This window comes from Notamacropus eugenii, chromosome 6, assembly GCF_028372415.1.
Source record: "Notamacropus eugenii isolate mMacEug1 chromosome 6, mMacEug1.pri_v2, whole genome shotgun sequence".
Classification (NCBI taxonomy): Eukaryota; Metazoa; Chordata; class Mammalia; order Diprotodontia; family Macropodidae; genus Notamacropus; species Notamacropus eugenii.
In genome coordinates, this window is record NC_092877.1 from 305,227,990 (window position 1) to 305,244,234 (window position 16,245).

At 35.6% G+C, this 16,245-nt stretch overlaps 1 protein-coding gene across 6 annotated transcripts in view; it reads right to left on the reverse strand.

Annotated features, from left to right (window-relative positions):
* The window catches only part of PLEKHM3 (pleckstrin homology domain containing M3), a 209,441-nt gene that overhangs the window by 187,995 nt on the left and 5,201 nt on the right, over positions 1-16,245 (reverse strand). For all 6 annotated transcript variants that reach the window (XR_011968868.1, XM_072617409.1, XM_072617410.1 and 3 more), the window contains exon 2: positions 6,088-6,967. Coding sequence is in view for 5 of the 6 variants with exons in the window: in XM_072617409.1 (XP_072473510.1) it covers positions 6,088-6,685 (598 nt within the window). In the remaining variant the exon portion in view is untranslated. The remainder of the gene's footprint in view (positions 1-6,087; positions 6,968-16,245) is intronic.

Below are 16,245 nucleotides of genomic sequence, written 5' to 3' on the forward strand. Positions count from 1 at the left end.
GATTTGAGCTACAATAGTGGAAAAGATGGAATACCATGGTGAGGAGATAATTCTTTTTTTAGGGTTAGTATCTTTGGATATCTTTACAAGTGTCTGTAGAGAGGACCTGGAGAGAAAGCATAATGATGCTAGGGAAAGAAAGTCGTGCTATTTTAATCCTTTCAATTAGAAGTTGCATTCAGATTTTATTTTTTCTAGGTTTCTAGGAGTAAACTTGATCTGAATGTTCTTAAGAAAGGTATTTTTTTTTGATTGACAGGAAATCCTGTCTCTAAAGATTCTGGACATTACAACATAGTTTCATCAGAAACATAGTCATACACATGTGTGAATATATTTGTGTGTGTACATATAAATATATGCATATATGTATATATCTGTTAAAGAGCGTTAATTTTATTTTTTCAGTAAATAAGCATTTTAAAATTATTTTGTCACTTCCATTGCCCCCCAATGTCCCCACTGAGTAAAAATTGAAAAACCTAAAATAAAGCTCTAAATTTGTAGCTTTATAATTTGGGCAAAACAAACTCTTATATTAGCCATGTCCAAAAAAAGTACATCTCTTTCTGCATTTTAAGTTCATCAACTCTCTCTAAGAGTTGAATGGTGTTTTCCATCTTCATTCTCTTGGTCACAGGGTTTATTTTTGCACTGATCAGAGTTCTAAGAATTAAATTGTTTCTCTTCTATATTATTATCATATGAGATGTTTTCTATCTCTTCACTTCACTATATCGGTTCATATAGATCTCAGTTTCATCTGAAGTTGTCCATTTCATAATTTTTAATGGCACAATAATATTCCATTACACTTGTATACCACAATTGGTTTAGTCATTCCTCAAAAAGAGGATACCTGATTCACTTACAATTTTTGGGTAACTCAAAAAGAGCTGCTATAAATATTGAGTAAATACACACAGAAACACACACATATACATATATAATTTTCCTCTTTAAAAAAAATGTGGGGGTGGTATAGCCCTAGGAGTTGTGTAGGTTAGTTAAACAATTAATTTCTGGTCATTAGTTTCAATTTGTTTGTTTTTTTAATATCTAAATTTTAAAAAATTATTTAGTTAATAATTTATTCTTTCTCCAACTAAATGTAATAACAATTTTTAACATTAATTTTTAAAAAAACATGGAGTTCCAAATTCTCTCTCTCTCCTCCCCCTCATTGAGAAGACAAGAATTTAAGTTACACACGTGCAGTCATGCAAAACATGTCTCCATTTAGTCATATTATGAAGGAAAATGCAGACAAAAAAACCCAAGAAAAATAAAGTTAAAAAATATGCTTCAAACATTCAGATTCCATCAGTTCTCTCTTTGGAGATGGATAGCATTTTCCATCATGAATTTTTAGGAATCATCTTGGAAAACTGTATTGCTGAGAACAGCTAAATCATTCACAGTTGATCGCTGTATAATATTGCTGACCTATGCATAATGTTCTCCAGGCTCTGCTCACTTTACTTTGCATCAGTTGATATAAGTCTTTCCAGGTTTTTCTGGAGGATTCTGCTCCTCATTTCTTATAATAGTACAACAATATTCCATCATAACCATGTAGCCCAACTTGTTCAACCATTCCTCAGTTGATGGGAATCTCCTCAATTTCCAATTCTTTACCACCATAAAAAGAGCTGCTGCATTTTTCTACCTATAGGTCCTTCTCCTTTTTGTTTTTTATGTCTTTGGGATAAAGAACCAGTAGTGGTATTGTTGAGTCAAAGGATGTGCACAGTTTTCTAGTCCTTTGGGATTAATTGTTCTTCAGAAAGGTTAAATTAGTCTACAACTCCAACAACAGTGCATTAGTGTCTCAATTTTCCTACATACTCTCCAATATTTGTCATTTTTCTTTGATAACTCTAAATTTCTAGGATTTCTTTCTCTGAAAAGTACCTGTTCACATCCTTTGACTGTTTATTTATTGGGGAATGGCTCTTAATTTTATAAGTTTAAATAAAATATTTTATATTTTGGATTATATATTTTGGATACAAGACATTTATTAGAGAAACTTCCTGCAAAGATTTTTCCCAGGTACCTTTCTCCCTTATAATTTTTACTACATTAGATTTGATTGTGGAAAAACTTTTAAATATTATATAATCAAAATGGTTCCTTTTATCTTATTTGATCCCTATTACTTGTTTAGTCATTAACTCTTCTGCTATCTTTAGATATTAAAGGTAATATCTTCCCTGCTCCTCTAATTTGTTTGTGATGTGGACTTTTATGTCTAGGCCATGTATCCACGTGGAGCTTATCTTGGTATGTCAGTATATTTTCCTAAATATAAAGGAAGGTCACCACTCTCTCATTACTCTCTAGATTGAAGAGATAGCTCAGCTTTGTATCAACTGTTACTGCAAGATACTATGAAGAACAAGAGCTGGGTATATTGCAAAAGATTTTAGGTACCTTAAATGATAAGGAAAATGCTATTATTATCACCGAATAGAACTGCTTCTACTTTCAACACTGAGAAAGAAACTTTGGCAGGTCTGCTTATTAGCAACAGTTCTAACTGTGCCAACATCCATTGCCCCATGCCTCTTGTATTAGAATCTAAATTCTTTCCAAACTGATATAGCACACACACTTATTTAGGATCAATCATTCAAACAATTAAATTTTTATTAAGTGCCTAGTAAGTCTGAGGTACTGTGGCAGATTTGGGGATTCACAAAGATGAAAAATGAAGAAGTCCCTTGCCCTTAAAGAGCTTACTTTCTATAAGAGAAACACATAAGGGAACCAGGTTACCACGGAAGTGAAAGCATAAAGAACAAAGCGAACACTTCCCAGGCCAGTGGAGAAAACTCTTGGCCTCCTACATTTGCAGAGAAAGATGAAGCAAATGGGAAGGAAACAAACAGAAAGGAAGAGGAATTACAGAAAATGCGCTTTTTCCAACCTTTTGTAAAGTGAGGTCCAGGAAAGGAACCAGAAAAGATAAAAAACAAGTTAAAGATTATAAGGAGGCTTATTTTAAAGTCCAGGAAATCGTGATACTATGAACAGACAAGAGGCAGCTAGGTAGAGCAATGAATAGAGTGCTGGGCCTGGATTCAGAAAGACTCAAATCTGAGTTCAAATCTGGCCTCAGACACTTCCTAGTTATGTGACCCTGGGCAAGTCACTTAATCCTGTTTGCCTCAGTTTCCTCATCTGTAAAATGAGCTAGAGAAGGAAATGGCAAACCATGCCAGTATCTTTGATAAGAGAATCCCAAATGGGGTCATGAAGAGTTGGATACAACTGAAAAATGGCTTAAAAACCACAACATGAGGAGATAAAGTGTATAAAATACAGCAGAAATAAAACTAAACAATCCTAATTTCTAATCTCTTACCTAATGAAAAGACTACTTTATATGGACAGAGGCTGCATGGCATAGTAGAGAGAGCACTGGAGTTAGAGCCAAAGAACCTAAGTTTGAATTCTGTGTAACTATGAAACTTCTGGTAAATCTCTTTACTACTTTGGGGTTGAATTTTTTTACCTGTAAAATGGGAATAATAACATTTTCGCTACCTAGTGGGGAAAGTACTTTATGAGCCTTAAAGGAATGCCTAAGTATGAGTTTATATATATTATTCCATAAATGATCATCTTAATAATCAATACTCAATTCTCCTTGTTAAATATCTGAAGCACATCATATGTCCTACAGTGCTCTATTAAAATGACAATCAAACTCTTAAGGACCTGTTTCCTCATCTGTAAAATGAGAGAGGAATTATCACCTCTCATAATAATTCGTTCACAGAACACTTTAGGATTTCAAATATATTTATGGAATATATAAATTCTAGTTCAAGGGACCTGACAGTATAACATAAGGGAGAAAGTTGATTGAGTAAATTAATCAAATCATAGACAACTCATTGGCAGCCTTCAGAAGGTAAGAGCACTTCCCTATTGAAATGCTCAATCTCAGGCTTTAGGTTAAGGGTAATAACTCACTGACACTGCACCAAAAAAGTATTCAGCCTTCCAGAAGCTGAGTTATTCCTTAGCCGCATATACTCTCTTATGCACATAAGCTGGTATTTATATTTATATGTACATAAACATATATATGTATATTCAGAGTCTATATACAATGTTTGTCAACCTGACCAAGGCCTTTGATACTATCAGTTGTGAGAGTCTGTGGAAGATCATGGTGAAACTGGGTTGCCCAGAGACGTTCATCATACAATGAACGTCATCATACACCAGGTTCACGAGGGCATGCTTGTGTGGGTTCTGGATAATTGACAATGCTCTCACGCACTCCCAGTCACAAAGTGAAGCAGGCTATATACTCACTCCCACATTTTTCAGCATGATGTTTTCCACAATGTTGTCAGATACCTTCCACAAGGATGAAAATAACATCAAGATCAGCCTCCACACCTACTGTAAACTAACCTGAAAAGGCTACAAGCTAAGATCAAAGTGGATGAGGAGTTGGTACACAACTTTCTGTTTGCAGACTCTATGGTCTCCCCTTATACCCATCATGTTGACAAGGATGTCAAAAAAAGGCAAATGACAACTGTTGAAGGGAATGTGGGTGAATAGGCACCCTAATGTCCATCTGGTAGAACTGTGAATTGGTACAAACACTCTGGAAAATAATTTGAAACTATAAACAAAAAATCACTAAATTATGTATACCCTTTGACCCAGCAGTACCCACTACTAGGTAGCTATTCTTAAAGAGATTTTAAAAATGGAGGAAAATAATCATAGTACAAAAATATTCATAACAGCACTTTTTCCTACAGTAAAGAACTGGAAAATAAAGGGGGTGTACACCAACTGAGGAGTGGCTAAATGGATTACAGTATAAGAATGTAAAAGAATATGACTGCAGTATAAAAAATAATGAAATGAATGGATCCAGGGAACTCTGAGAAGATTTTTATGCATTGGAACAAAATAAAGTGAGCAGGACCAGGAAAACAACTTAAACAACTATAATAGTATGATGCAAAATAGCTTTGAAAGACGTAAGCAGTCTAATCAATAAACCATTCAATCATAGGTCCAAATGACCAAGGATGAAGCATGTTTCTCATCCCTTGACAGAGTTGGATTAGAGGAGGAGAATGAGACCTCTATTTTCAAATATGACCAAAATGTGAATTTATTTTGCTTGACATATGTTGTTACAAAGAAGGTTTTTTTAATGGGGAGAGGGGAGAAGTTGAAGGAAGAGAGGAACAGTGGTTGAGATGGGGAAAAAAAGAAAGGAAAGAGCATTAATGAAACACTTTGAAACCCAAACAAGAAAGAGAGTTTTTGGAATATGCTGAATTTACTATGTACTTAAAAACAATCTATATATGAGCTTCATGAATTCATATGCAATACTCTTTTTCTGGGTTTCTTTGTAGATGGAAATGTACATGTGCATTTGTGTATTCAAGTTCAAAATTTAATGGAAGAGTTTATTCATCTGTAAAATGATGGAGGATAGGATTAGGCAATAGTGAGGATCCCTCCATTCAAATTCTACTATAATCTTTTCCTGATGATTCTAGCTCACGGCATTTCCTCCTTCTTCCAAATTTTTATACCATTTATTATCTGCAGCATTTACTTGATCTTTCCATATAATGACTTGTATTGTTAGCTATGTCTATTCCTAGACATACAAACTTGTTATTTCGAAGAACTGTATTTTGTATTTCTTTTGGCTCCTCAACAGCATATGGCACGATGTTGAGTACTAGCAGATACTTGGTAAGTAACTATCTGCTGATTGAATCAATAAGGAGAAGGTCACCAAGCAAATCTCTAAATTTAACAAGAGATTATTTTGGCCTTGAAATAAGAAATAATGTATGCTAAAAAGAGAACGGCTATAATTCCCTTTTCCCAGGACCCTGCCACTCTACTCAAAAGGAGAGAATGGGGCTATTATTCTCACCTCAAGCAAAGGAAGAAAAAGTTATGAGGAAACCAATGTAGGTAAAGTCAGATATGAGCACTGAAGAGAAAATATTGGTGAAGCGGGTTATCAAGATCCAGAGAAAGCTGCATCCTTTGCACAAAAACCAAATATGAAAAGTGTACCTGTGTTTCCTTGAGCATCCTTTCCTTTGTGCTGGGATGGTGATAAGAAAGGTGGCTTTGTTGGCTGAATGCCTTGAACAGACGGCTGCTGCAAAGGAGCTGATTTGAAGACTACGCCCCACTCCACATGGGTAGTGTCTGACCGAGATCGGGCATGACCTGGCTTGAAGGAAGAAGTCTCATCCAGTAAGTCATTCACAGACCGAGGCCTGTCCCTCCGACGTTGACAGATGTTGAAAAAATTAAAAGTTGAAGCTTCCCTTTGTTCCATCCAGGAGAGGTTATCAGGAGCTGTACCTCTCTGGACTATAAACTGTTCTTTGGCAGGGAATACATTTTGTACTTTGGTTTCTAAGAAGCCACTTTGACAGCTATCCCAAATGATGCTGCTGCCTTTGCCCAGGGAGGTGCCATTCCTGATGGCACCACTGTCGGCTATTTTATTGAATACTTCATGCCCAACCAGTTCAGGGACTTCCTGAATGCCATAAACCTCAGCTTGCTGAACCACTTTTTCTAACTTACTATCAAAACAACTGAAGAAATCCTCTGTCACTTCCAATGCGGGGCTGATATCATCTACTTCTAAGGCTTCCATTTCACTGGTTTTCAAGAGACTCAAGAGTCCTGAACTGGGTGAGGGGAGGGTTTCATGAATATTCAAACACCAAAGAGATAGGATGCATCAAGAAAGTAGTTCTGGGAACAGAGAACATGCCTTCATTTAGTTGGATGCAATAGAGAAGGCACAAACACTGCTGGAACTTTTTTAGTTATTACAAAGCACTCTCTAGCAGGATCAGCTTCTAATCCTCCTTTAAGATGATGTTTCACAAGTCAGGAACTGGTTTGGTTAGTTGTCCACAGGAAACTCTATTTCCTGAAGGATAATAAACAGAGAAACAACATAAAAATACTTTATTAAATGTGTTCTACACAACAGATAAGATACATTTAATTGCTTCCCACCATCCCCAAACACCCTTTTACTGTAACACTAAACAAAGGTGAAAAAGCCTGAACAAAGGTTCCATTGTTTTCAAAGTGGAATATTATACTCTACTACTTTTTTTATTACAATTTACACAGGAGAGGATGGAGTATGTGACAAAGAGGAAACGAAGCCAACAGCTTTTATTTCTAAAGATAAGTCTTTGAAAGAACCTGTAAGTGGTGGCTGTGGCCTTTTCTCTAATACTTGACTTAAAACAGCTTTATTCCAAAGAAGCAGGGATTCTATGACGAGGTCTAAACCAGAAATCCCTAGAAGGTCAATGGCATGAATCATTTAAGTTACTTTGAGAGCACCTATGAATCAGGTAGAGTGTGAACAGTACCTATCCTTTATAATAAAGCTGATGTAATGATGCACATTTTACCTGTGCCAAGATCCTCTGAAGCCTAAAACTTTGTCACTCCTAATTCCTATTTACCTACTAACACATGTAGTAGCTAACATTTACATAACATTTTCTTTAAAGTTTGTAAAGCCTACATGTGTTATCTCCACAACAACCCTATGAAGTAGGTGCTACTATCTCCATTTTACAGATGAGAAAACTGAGGCTAAGAGCAATTAAAGCAACTTGTACAGAGTCACACAGTTTATTTCTGAAGGAAGATTCAAACTCAGGTCTTCCTGACTCAAGTGCAGCACTCTTACCCACTGTACCACTTAGCTGCCTCTGAACTCCAGGGAAGCACCAGAGCCATTAAAGCTAAATTAAGGAGAGGAATAAGAAGGTGGAAGGTGGGGGGAGGTCTTAGTGGTCCTAGGGTGTCCACCTTGAAGCAGGACTGAGAGATATCAGAGTGTCCAGAGCATGGAAATGCTTACATGAATTGCTGCAAAATGAAGTAAACAGAGCAAGAAAAACAATATATACAACGATTATGACAACAAAAAGGAACAGAAAGGCCAAAAAAAAAAAGATGAAGTAAAATCTCAAAAAGAAACTAAAGCATTTTGAATAAATACTATAATATGACAGAAAATGAACAAAGGAATGCTATGGAGCTCCTAAAGATGAGAAAACAGCAAGAAACTCCAGAATAGTTTTTAAAAGAAGTAAAATTATTAAAAGATGAAATTGGGAATCAATTGGGGACCAAAATCAGAGCTCTCAAAGCAGAATTTAAAAATAAATAGTGAAGTAGAAAAAACTGAATACGTGACAATCTCTAAAAATCTAACTTTTTACGCAGATCATATCTATATGGGCAATATGCACTTTTGTGGCTTAGATATATAATCTGACAAGTATCTTTGCCTTTTTTATATGAGATATATATGTCTATATAACTTCATTATTTTTAAAGATAAGCACACACATACAATATATATTAAATATAACAATATGTATAACCATGTATGTATGTATATATGTATGTATACATAGATGTGTGTACACATATGTGCGTGTATGTATTAGTTTTTCACTTCTCAAACTATGGATTCCCAATCTCCCACTCCCCAAAAGTAAATATTGATCTACTGTATTTTACACAAGGGATATATCTATAAAAAGCTGCATGGTAAATAAGTCAGTCAGAAAGCATTGTACACAACAATTTAAATACAATGATAAGTAAGTTTACAATTTAACAGAACTCTGTTTCTAGTGCTCTTATGAAGAATCACAATGAATGTCTCTCATGGGTAAATTTAGATTTTTGAATAGTGTTTTTTTCTTAATGTAGCATAGCTTATAATTTTAGAAATAGAATTAAGAGTACTGTTGCTTTTATGTTATTTTATATTTTAATATTTAATTTTCCCAATTACATGTAAAAACAATGCTTAATATTCTCTTTTTTAAAATTTTGAGTTCCAAATTCTCCCCCTCTCTATTTCCCCTTCCTGAGACACTAAGCAATTTAATATGTTATACAAGTGCAGTCATGCAAAAAATATTTTCGTTCTCAGTCATGTTTTGAAAGAAAACACAAACCAAAAAAAAAAACAACCTCAAACAAGAAAAATAAGAAAGTTTACAAAAATGTGCTTCAATCTGCATTCAGACTACATTCGTTCTTTCTTTGGAGATGGATAGCATTTTTTATCATAAGTCCTTTGAAATTGTCTTAGACCATTATATTGCCATGAATAGCTAAGTCATTTACAATTGAACATCATACAATATTGCTGTTACTATGCACAATGTTGTCCCGGTTCTGTTTACTTCACTATGCATCAGTTCACATGTCTTTCCAGGTTTTTCTAAAAGCATCCTGCTCATCATTTCTTATAGCATAATAGTATCCCATCACAATCGAAATCTGCAGCTTGTTCAGCCCCCAACTGATAAGCATCCCCTCAATTTCCAGTTCTTTGCCACCACAAAAAGAGTCGCCACAAATATTTTTGCAGATTTAAGTCCCTTTCCTTTGTTTAAGAGTACTGTTACTTGACAGGATAATTAGCAATATTATGTGAAATATACTTAAATGTTGTTTTAACAAAGCATTCTGGAAATTATTTGTGTTCTACATTGCTTGATTATCTAGGAAGAAATAAGGTACAACCTGTAGTCAGGAAGACCCTAACTCTGACCCTAACTCAGAAACTAGATATTTAACCCTTACACATGTCCCTTAATCTCTTTGGGTAGTTTCTTCATATGTAAAATGAGGATTAAAATAGCTAACTCTCAGGACTGTTGTGAGGAACAAATGATATATGTGAAAAGTTCATTTCTACATATCTTAAAATGGTCTATATAAATGTCAATTCCCTTTACACATGGGAAGCAAAGTGAATAATTCTGGTCACATGAAATTAAAAAGTTTTTGCACCAAAAACCAATTTAGCCAAAATTCAAAGGAAAGCAGGAAATGGGGGGAATTTTTTTTTATGGCAAGTTTCTCTGATAAAAGTCACATTTCTGAAATACATAGGGAATTGAGCCAAACTTCAAAAAATTAGAGCCATTCTCCAACTGATCAAATTAGTCAAAGGATACAACCAGGTAGTTTTCAGAAGAAAAAAAATCAATTTTTCTAGACAATAGTGATTTAGAGCTTTTTTTTTAATGAGACTTGATTTTTTTCTTCTAAAAGCTACCTGGTCATGTCCTCGTGTGGAGAGGAGAATTACAAATCAATGAGAAAAGAACAAAAGAGCTTCTTAATACAGTTACGGGCCCCAGCTGAAGTTAGATAACATAAAGACCTAGTTGCCTTAGTTGCATGCCTTCTTCCAGCTCCCTTCAGGAGCATGACTCAGAGATAAGAAGCGATTGCAGGGGTAATCCAGGATTGGGATTTGGTGAGGCAGAACTGTTACTGGAACAAGGGAGGAAGGGACTTGAATAGAGAATAGGGTCAAGATTGGGAAGGTAAGGAAGAGAAACCTCAGTAGATGTAGCCTAAGTAGCCTAAGAAAGGATTGCTGAACAGAAAGATTAAAAGTGACTATGAACTACAAAGAGTAGATTTAGGTGAGGAAGAGCAAAGGGAGAAAAGCAATGGTAGGAAGCTATGACCAGACAAATTTCGGAGTTTTGGATCAAGGAGCTAAAACACCTGGTGGGAGGTACCTAGATCACAGGTGGAATGAAAGAAGAGGTCATGGGATTTGAAGAATATGAAGGACAGGGACACTGCTTAAAAGGGATGTCAAGAAAATGTCTAAAATACTCAAATGTTCTATGGGCTGTATTCTGAGGGAAAAGCTCTCAAATACCTGATGACTCTAATTATAGAGTCTTTACATCTTTTGTTCTCCAGGCTCAATAATCTCATTTTCTTTATCTTATTCTTCTAGTTCTCATTTTTGCATTCTGATAATCATTTACACAGTTCTTTTAGGGATCTTCTCCAAATCCCTCAAGCTGTGCAGCACCTGAACTAGATAGTAACAGAACAAGAACCTGACCAATGCTCTGAGTAGCATTCTAAATGTCATTTGCTTATGAAAAATAAGGAATATTTCACAAATGGCATTTCTTGAAACTAGCCAGGGTAATGAGGAATATATCTCTATCTGTCTATCTCTCTACAACTTTATGTCTCTCTGTCTCTTTCTCTATGCTCTTTTGGTTAATGATATGAAGCAAGATTTGCGTGTGGGCACTGCAGCCTGTCTGAACAGCAAAGTGTCTCACCTTTGTATCTATATCACATAAAAATGTTAATAAAGACTTATTGCCCCTACTCTACAGATCAGGAAATCAGTAAGAATACCTCCTCAGAGGTTTTCCAATGGTGGTACTAACAGAAGTTCTAAGAATCTCGTGCCTTAAAATATGACAAGATAAAATAATAACATGGTTGTTTATAACAAGTAAAGCTGTCCTTACATGATTACTTGCACAACATTACCAGCAGTGATGAAAGCTCAGTCCCTCCCACAAGGCAGCAGAAAAGATTACTAAACAATGCTCAGCCAACCTACTCAGAGAGGCTGCTTTTATCTGGGGCTAGATGGCAGTCTTGGAAGTTACTTCAGACTTCCTCTCACTTGGTTAAATGACATGTAATTTGAATTTAACAAAGGCTGAGTGTTAAGACGGTATCTCAAACCATGTACTTTCAAAGGCATATACAGATACTCTGAATAAAAATGAACAGCAAAAGATATCCAAAGAAAGCCTTTTCTATCAAATAATTTTTTAAAAATGAGACCTGAGTGTGGTTGCATAGATTTAAATGGTTAGGAACAACGTGCTTCAATTCTCTATCCATGAATACTTCATTCCAGTTAAGGCTGAATCTGTTCCAGAATTCTGTGAGAGCTGTAATATGAAAGCAACTAGTCTTCATACATCCATGCTTTTCGTGCAGCAAAGTAGGCCTTTGCCTATATTGGGCTACTGTGGAGTTCTAATAAATATCTGTCACTGAAAAACATCTTCTTTGCTCACTTACCCTTGTGCCATGATATTTGAAATTCTATAATTAAGACATTAATTTCTTTGGGTTTTCTTCCTTGATATCTTTTAAAAATATAAACACTCCTGGAATAGATAACACACTAAATTAACTTGCATTAAGATCAAAAGATTCTGAGACTTAAAACTGTAAGGAACTTTCAAAATTATCTAAATGTACGGTTTATTAAACTGTAACTGCCCCATTTCATTTCATATAGTGTCTAATTTGGATTTTCTATGACCCTTCTTATGATATACATGATATAAACATATGCATAATATGCTTGCTTCTTAATATTTTGTCATTTAAAATGCCATATCTTCCTTAAAAAATTTAAATAAATTGATATGTTGCTTGCTATAGTATACATACATGCATAAATATGTTTATAGACATGTACATTGATATTTAAGGTCTTTTCCCCTCTTACTGGGAAACTTGTGTATTGGAAAGGTATATTCTCCCTACCCTATTGCATCCATGTTGGTATTCATATGTAGAATACTAAGAAAAAACAATAAGCATCTCCATAAGAACTTTGATTCTCATTTGAAAAAACATTCCAAGGGCATCCTTCTGGCGCTGCTCCCAAACTCCCTGGGTAGACCAATTATATAGTATCCTATAAGTGTTAATTGTTTCTTGCTTTCACCACTAAAACGAGCTGAGATCCGCCACCATCCCTACCACCACCCTCCTTTCTTCAATTTTAACTTTGTAGATTAGTATTTATCTGAGTCCAAACAGCCTAATGGCACCTGGCATCACAGACAACACCCGCTATATCCCCCCTTGTTAGCTGTCCTTGAATTAATAGAAAAATACTTCAATATCATACTCTCATTGTCAACAACCAAATACTACATACAAAGATCTCAATGCATAGATCTGGAAGCAGATACCTTACTCCCAACAATCATTATTCTGGAACTCCCAAAAGACAGGGACCGTCTCTACCACAAGAAATCAAAAATAGGACTTTCCTGAACAAAGTGACAAACCTCATAAACCATTTTTTTAAAGAATCATCACAATTGCCCCAAACTTGGGAACTGTTACACAATTACACCAATCTAGCTGCATTTTTGGAGACCCATGGAGCCCCACTCCTGTCTCCAGCTAGCTCTAAGGATTATTCTTTTAAAAAAAAAAATCTCTTTTAGACATATCTGATAAGTGGTTTCTTCCTTTTTCTCTTCCCTAATGTGGATGCTGTGAATCATTTACTCACTCATTTGAAGAAACATTTGCTGTCAAATAAAGGAAATGAAATAAAAAAAATGATTGTCTCGTTTTTAAACTTCTCAAGCTCAAACAACTCACAGCAGTTCCTATAATAAATGACCCTAATTTACTAACCCTTTTTTACTAATTACTCATCCTAACTTACCAATAATTTTACAGATGAGGAAACTGAGGCCCACAGAGGCAAAGGAACTTGTTCAAGAGCAGTAGTATTTTAGAAGCTTATGAAAGAAGAATCTTGGAGCATTAAGTACACTGAGTATGTATAGTGATGGTGAGGAAGAAAGGAAAGGCATGGACTCAGGAAGAGGAGACATGGGGCACCAAAAAATCAATGCAAGTGCTTTAGCCATTTTTCTGACCCTTGGCCTTAATTCCAAAGTCTGCATATTAAGTTTCACAATGTCATGTTAAATATGCAATGTGGAAAAATAAATGCATAATAACCTTACATTTTATGAAAGCCAGAGTGGATAAAGGCAGAATAAAGCAGACTTCACTTATTAGCTGGGTATCCATGGGAAAGTGACAGGTGCTCTCACTCGGGCTATATATAAGTGGATATAAGTCAGAGAGAAATCATCAATGTGCAGCAATGGAAGGAGTTGCCACACTGGAAATTACTTACATTAATGAAATCACAGGTCCAGGAACTGAGCTCCCTCCCTGAATTACATGAAAACATGAGGAGAAATGATGTCTAATTTGTACACCACCCAAAGAATTTCTCAGAATTTTAAATCATAACAATAGAGAGATAAAAAGCCATTTTAATGACTTTGAAGGGTCATTAAAATTGTTAGGACACATCAAAATCTTATTAAAATGGAAATCTGTTACTAGAATATAAAGAAGAGGCAAACTATATTTTTAAAATCTTGGTATACACTACATATGGAAAAAAAAGGTAAGTGGAATGGCAAGAGGGTTGTCCACCGATTTCTTCTCAGATCTTCCTAGCTAGCTAAAATTAAAACCAAACAAAACAGTGATGGAACACTTTTTAATCTGCCAACCACCTTGATCTATTCTATTTAACTGTGGTGATTCAAAGTTACTTTAGTAAATCAATTCTGTTTACTCTACTTCTCTAGTCTTTGAATTGTTTTGTCTCTATTGTTGAAATCTACAAAATGAAACCAGCAACTTATCTAATTAGATGATAAAAGTGAAAGGCATGTCACAGTAATTCAGACCCTGCATTCCTCACATAGCAACATGGGTTAGGGGCCCAGAGAAATCAAGTGAGCTGGCCAAAGGATATCTTCTAGCAGGAGTATGAACAAAAGACTGGAAATCTGTCTTGAAGTGGTTAGAAGGTCATGGAAGGTATCCAGCGAGAAGACAGGATACCAGGTCTTCATCTCTCATTGTGTGATGAAGTTGAGGGTCTGACTGAGTGTTAATAATGCCTTTACCCTGGAGTTTTGAAAAGGCTTGGGGACTTCAGTCCTATCATGGATCTGTTTCATTCTTCATTGTATAAAAGATTATGCTTATATGCTAGACTACAGTTTACACAGTGAATAAGACCCCCAAGCTGCTGGTAGAACAGCCATAATAAGATGTTCTTTTCAAACTACCTCAGGCATGGAAAGCAGTCTAGCAGAAACTGGGTACAGACCAATATCTTATACCATTTACCATGATAAGGTCAAAATAAGTAAATTAGAAGAATATGACGCATATTGCCTATCACACTTATGGATAGGACAATATATGAATAAACAAGAGGCAGGGAGCATTGTGAGATGTAAAATGGATAGTTCTGATTAGATTAAATTAAATTAAAAAGGGTTTGTACAAATAAAACCAATGTAGCCCAGATCAGAAGGAAAGCAGGGGGGGAACAGCTCCTTGGTGTTACATCCCCTTAGCTGACCATTTCCCTGGCCTCTCGTACACCTGAAGACAGCTCGTTGTTCCTTTACCTCTACCTTTACTGTGGATTCCCCTAGACCACTATGGCATTCATAGGAAAACTTTCATTAATATGAACTACATGACAACATAAAGATGTCAATATCATAACAATAACAATAATGAAAGGGAAAGATTACAACCTGTTACCTCAAAGTGAATGAAGCCCATGAAGAATAGAGGAGAAAGACTACTGCTAAGCAAAGATAAGGAAGGAAAAGGAATGAAGGAAGAAGAGAAAGAAGCATTTATTACATGCCAGGTAGTGTGCTAAGTACTTTACAAATGTTAATGCATTTGATCCATAGGTGTTATCTCATTTTACAGTTAAAGAAACTGAGGCAGACTTTGACTTGTCCAGGGTCACACAATTAGTAAAATGTCTGAACCTGGATTTGAACTTGGGTTTTCTGACTCCAGGTCTAATTCTCTACTCACTGTACCACCTAATTACAGCCAAAAGACGACAAGGAGAAACAGAGTGGCTAATGTTGATGGATAAAAGGGTAGATTCCTAAATATCACCTCCTTTTATTCTCGAGAGGCAGTACCACAACAAAAATATTCTATCAGATACCTTTCTCTGACCCTGATGGAAGAACATGGTATCTTCCTTATAATATACTAAGTGATATCAAGTGAAAAAGATTCGTCTGTTTGATCCCTTTGGGCATAACTAGGACCAGTGGAAGGTACAAAGATTCAATTTTATGTAAGGAAGAACTTCCTAACAATTAGAACAATCTAAGAATAGAATAGGCTGCCTCTGGAGGCAGATTCTGCCAATGCAGTGCTGTAAAGCAATGGCTAAATGACCCTGTTCTCGGGCATGTTGTAGAGGAGATCCATGCTTCAGGTAAAGATCTGGATCTTTCAAAGACTTTCCACATCTAAAGTTCTCTATCTCTGCTCACATTTTGTCTCCTTAGCAGAGGAAGTGCGATGTAAGTCAATTCCCCTTTATCTAATCACCTTGTGACTACCCCTATTACTAGGTTTTACCCAAACCAACTATACCATCTAATTTCCCTACATAGAAAATAAAAGCAAAGGTTAACTTTTTAGTGATTAATCAGTACTATCTGTATAAGGAGTATAGATTCCTGGAACATTTAGAAA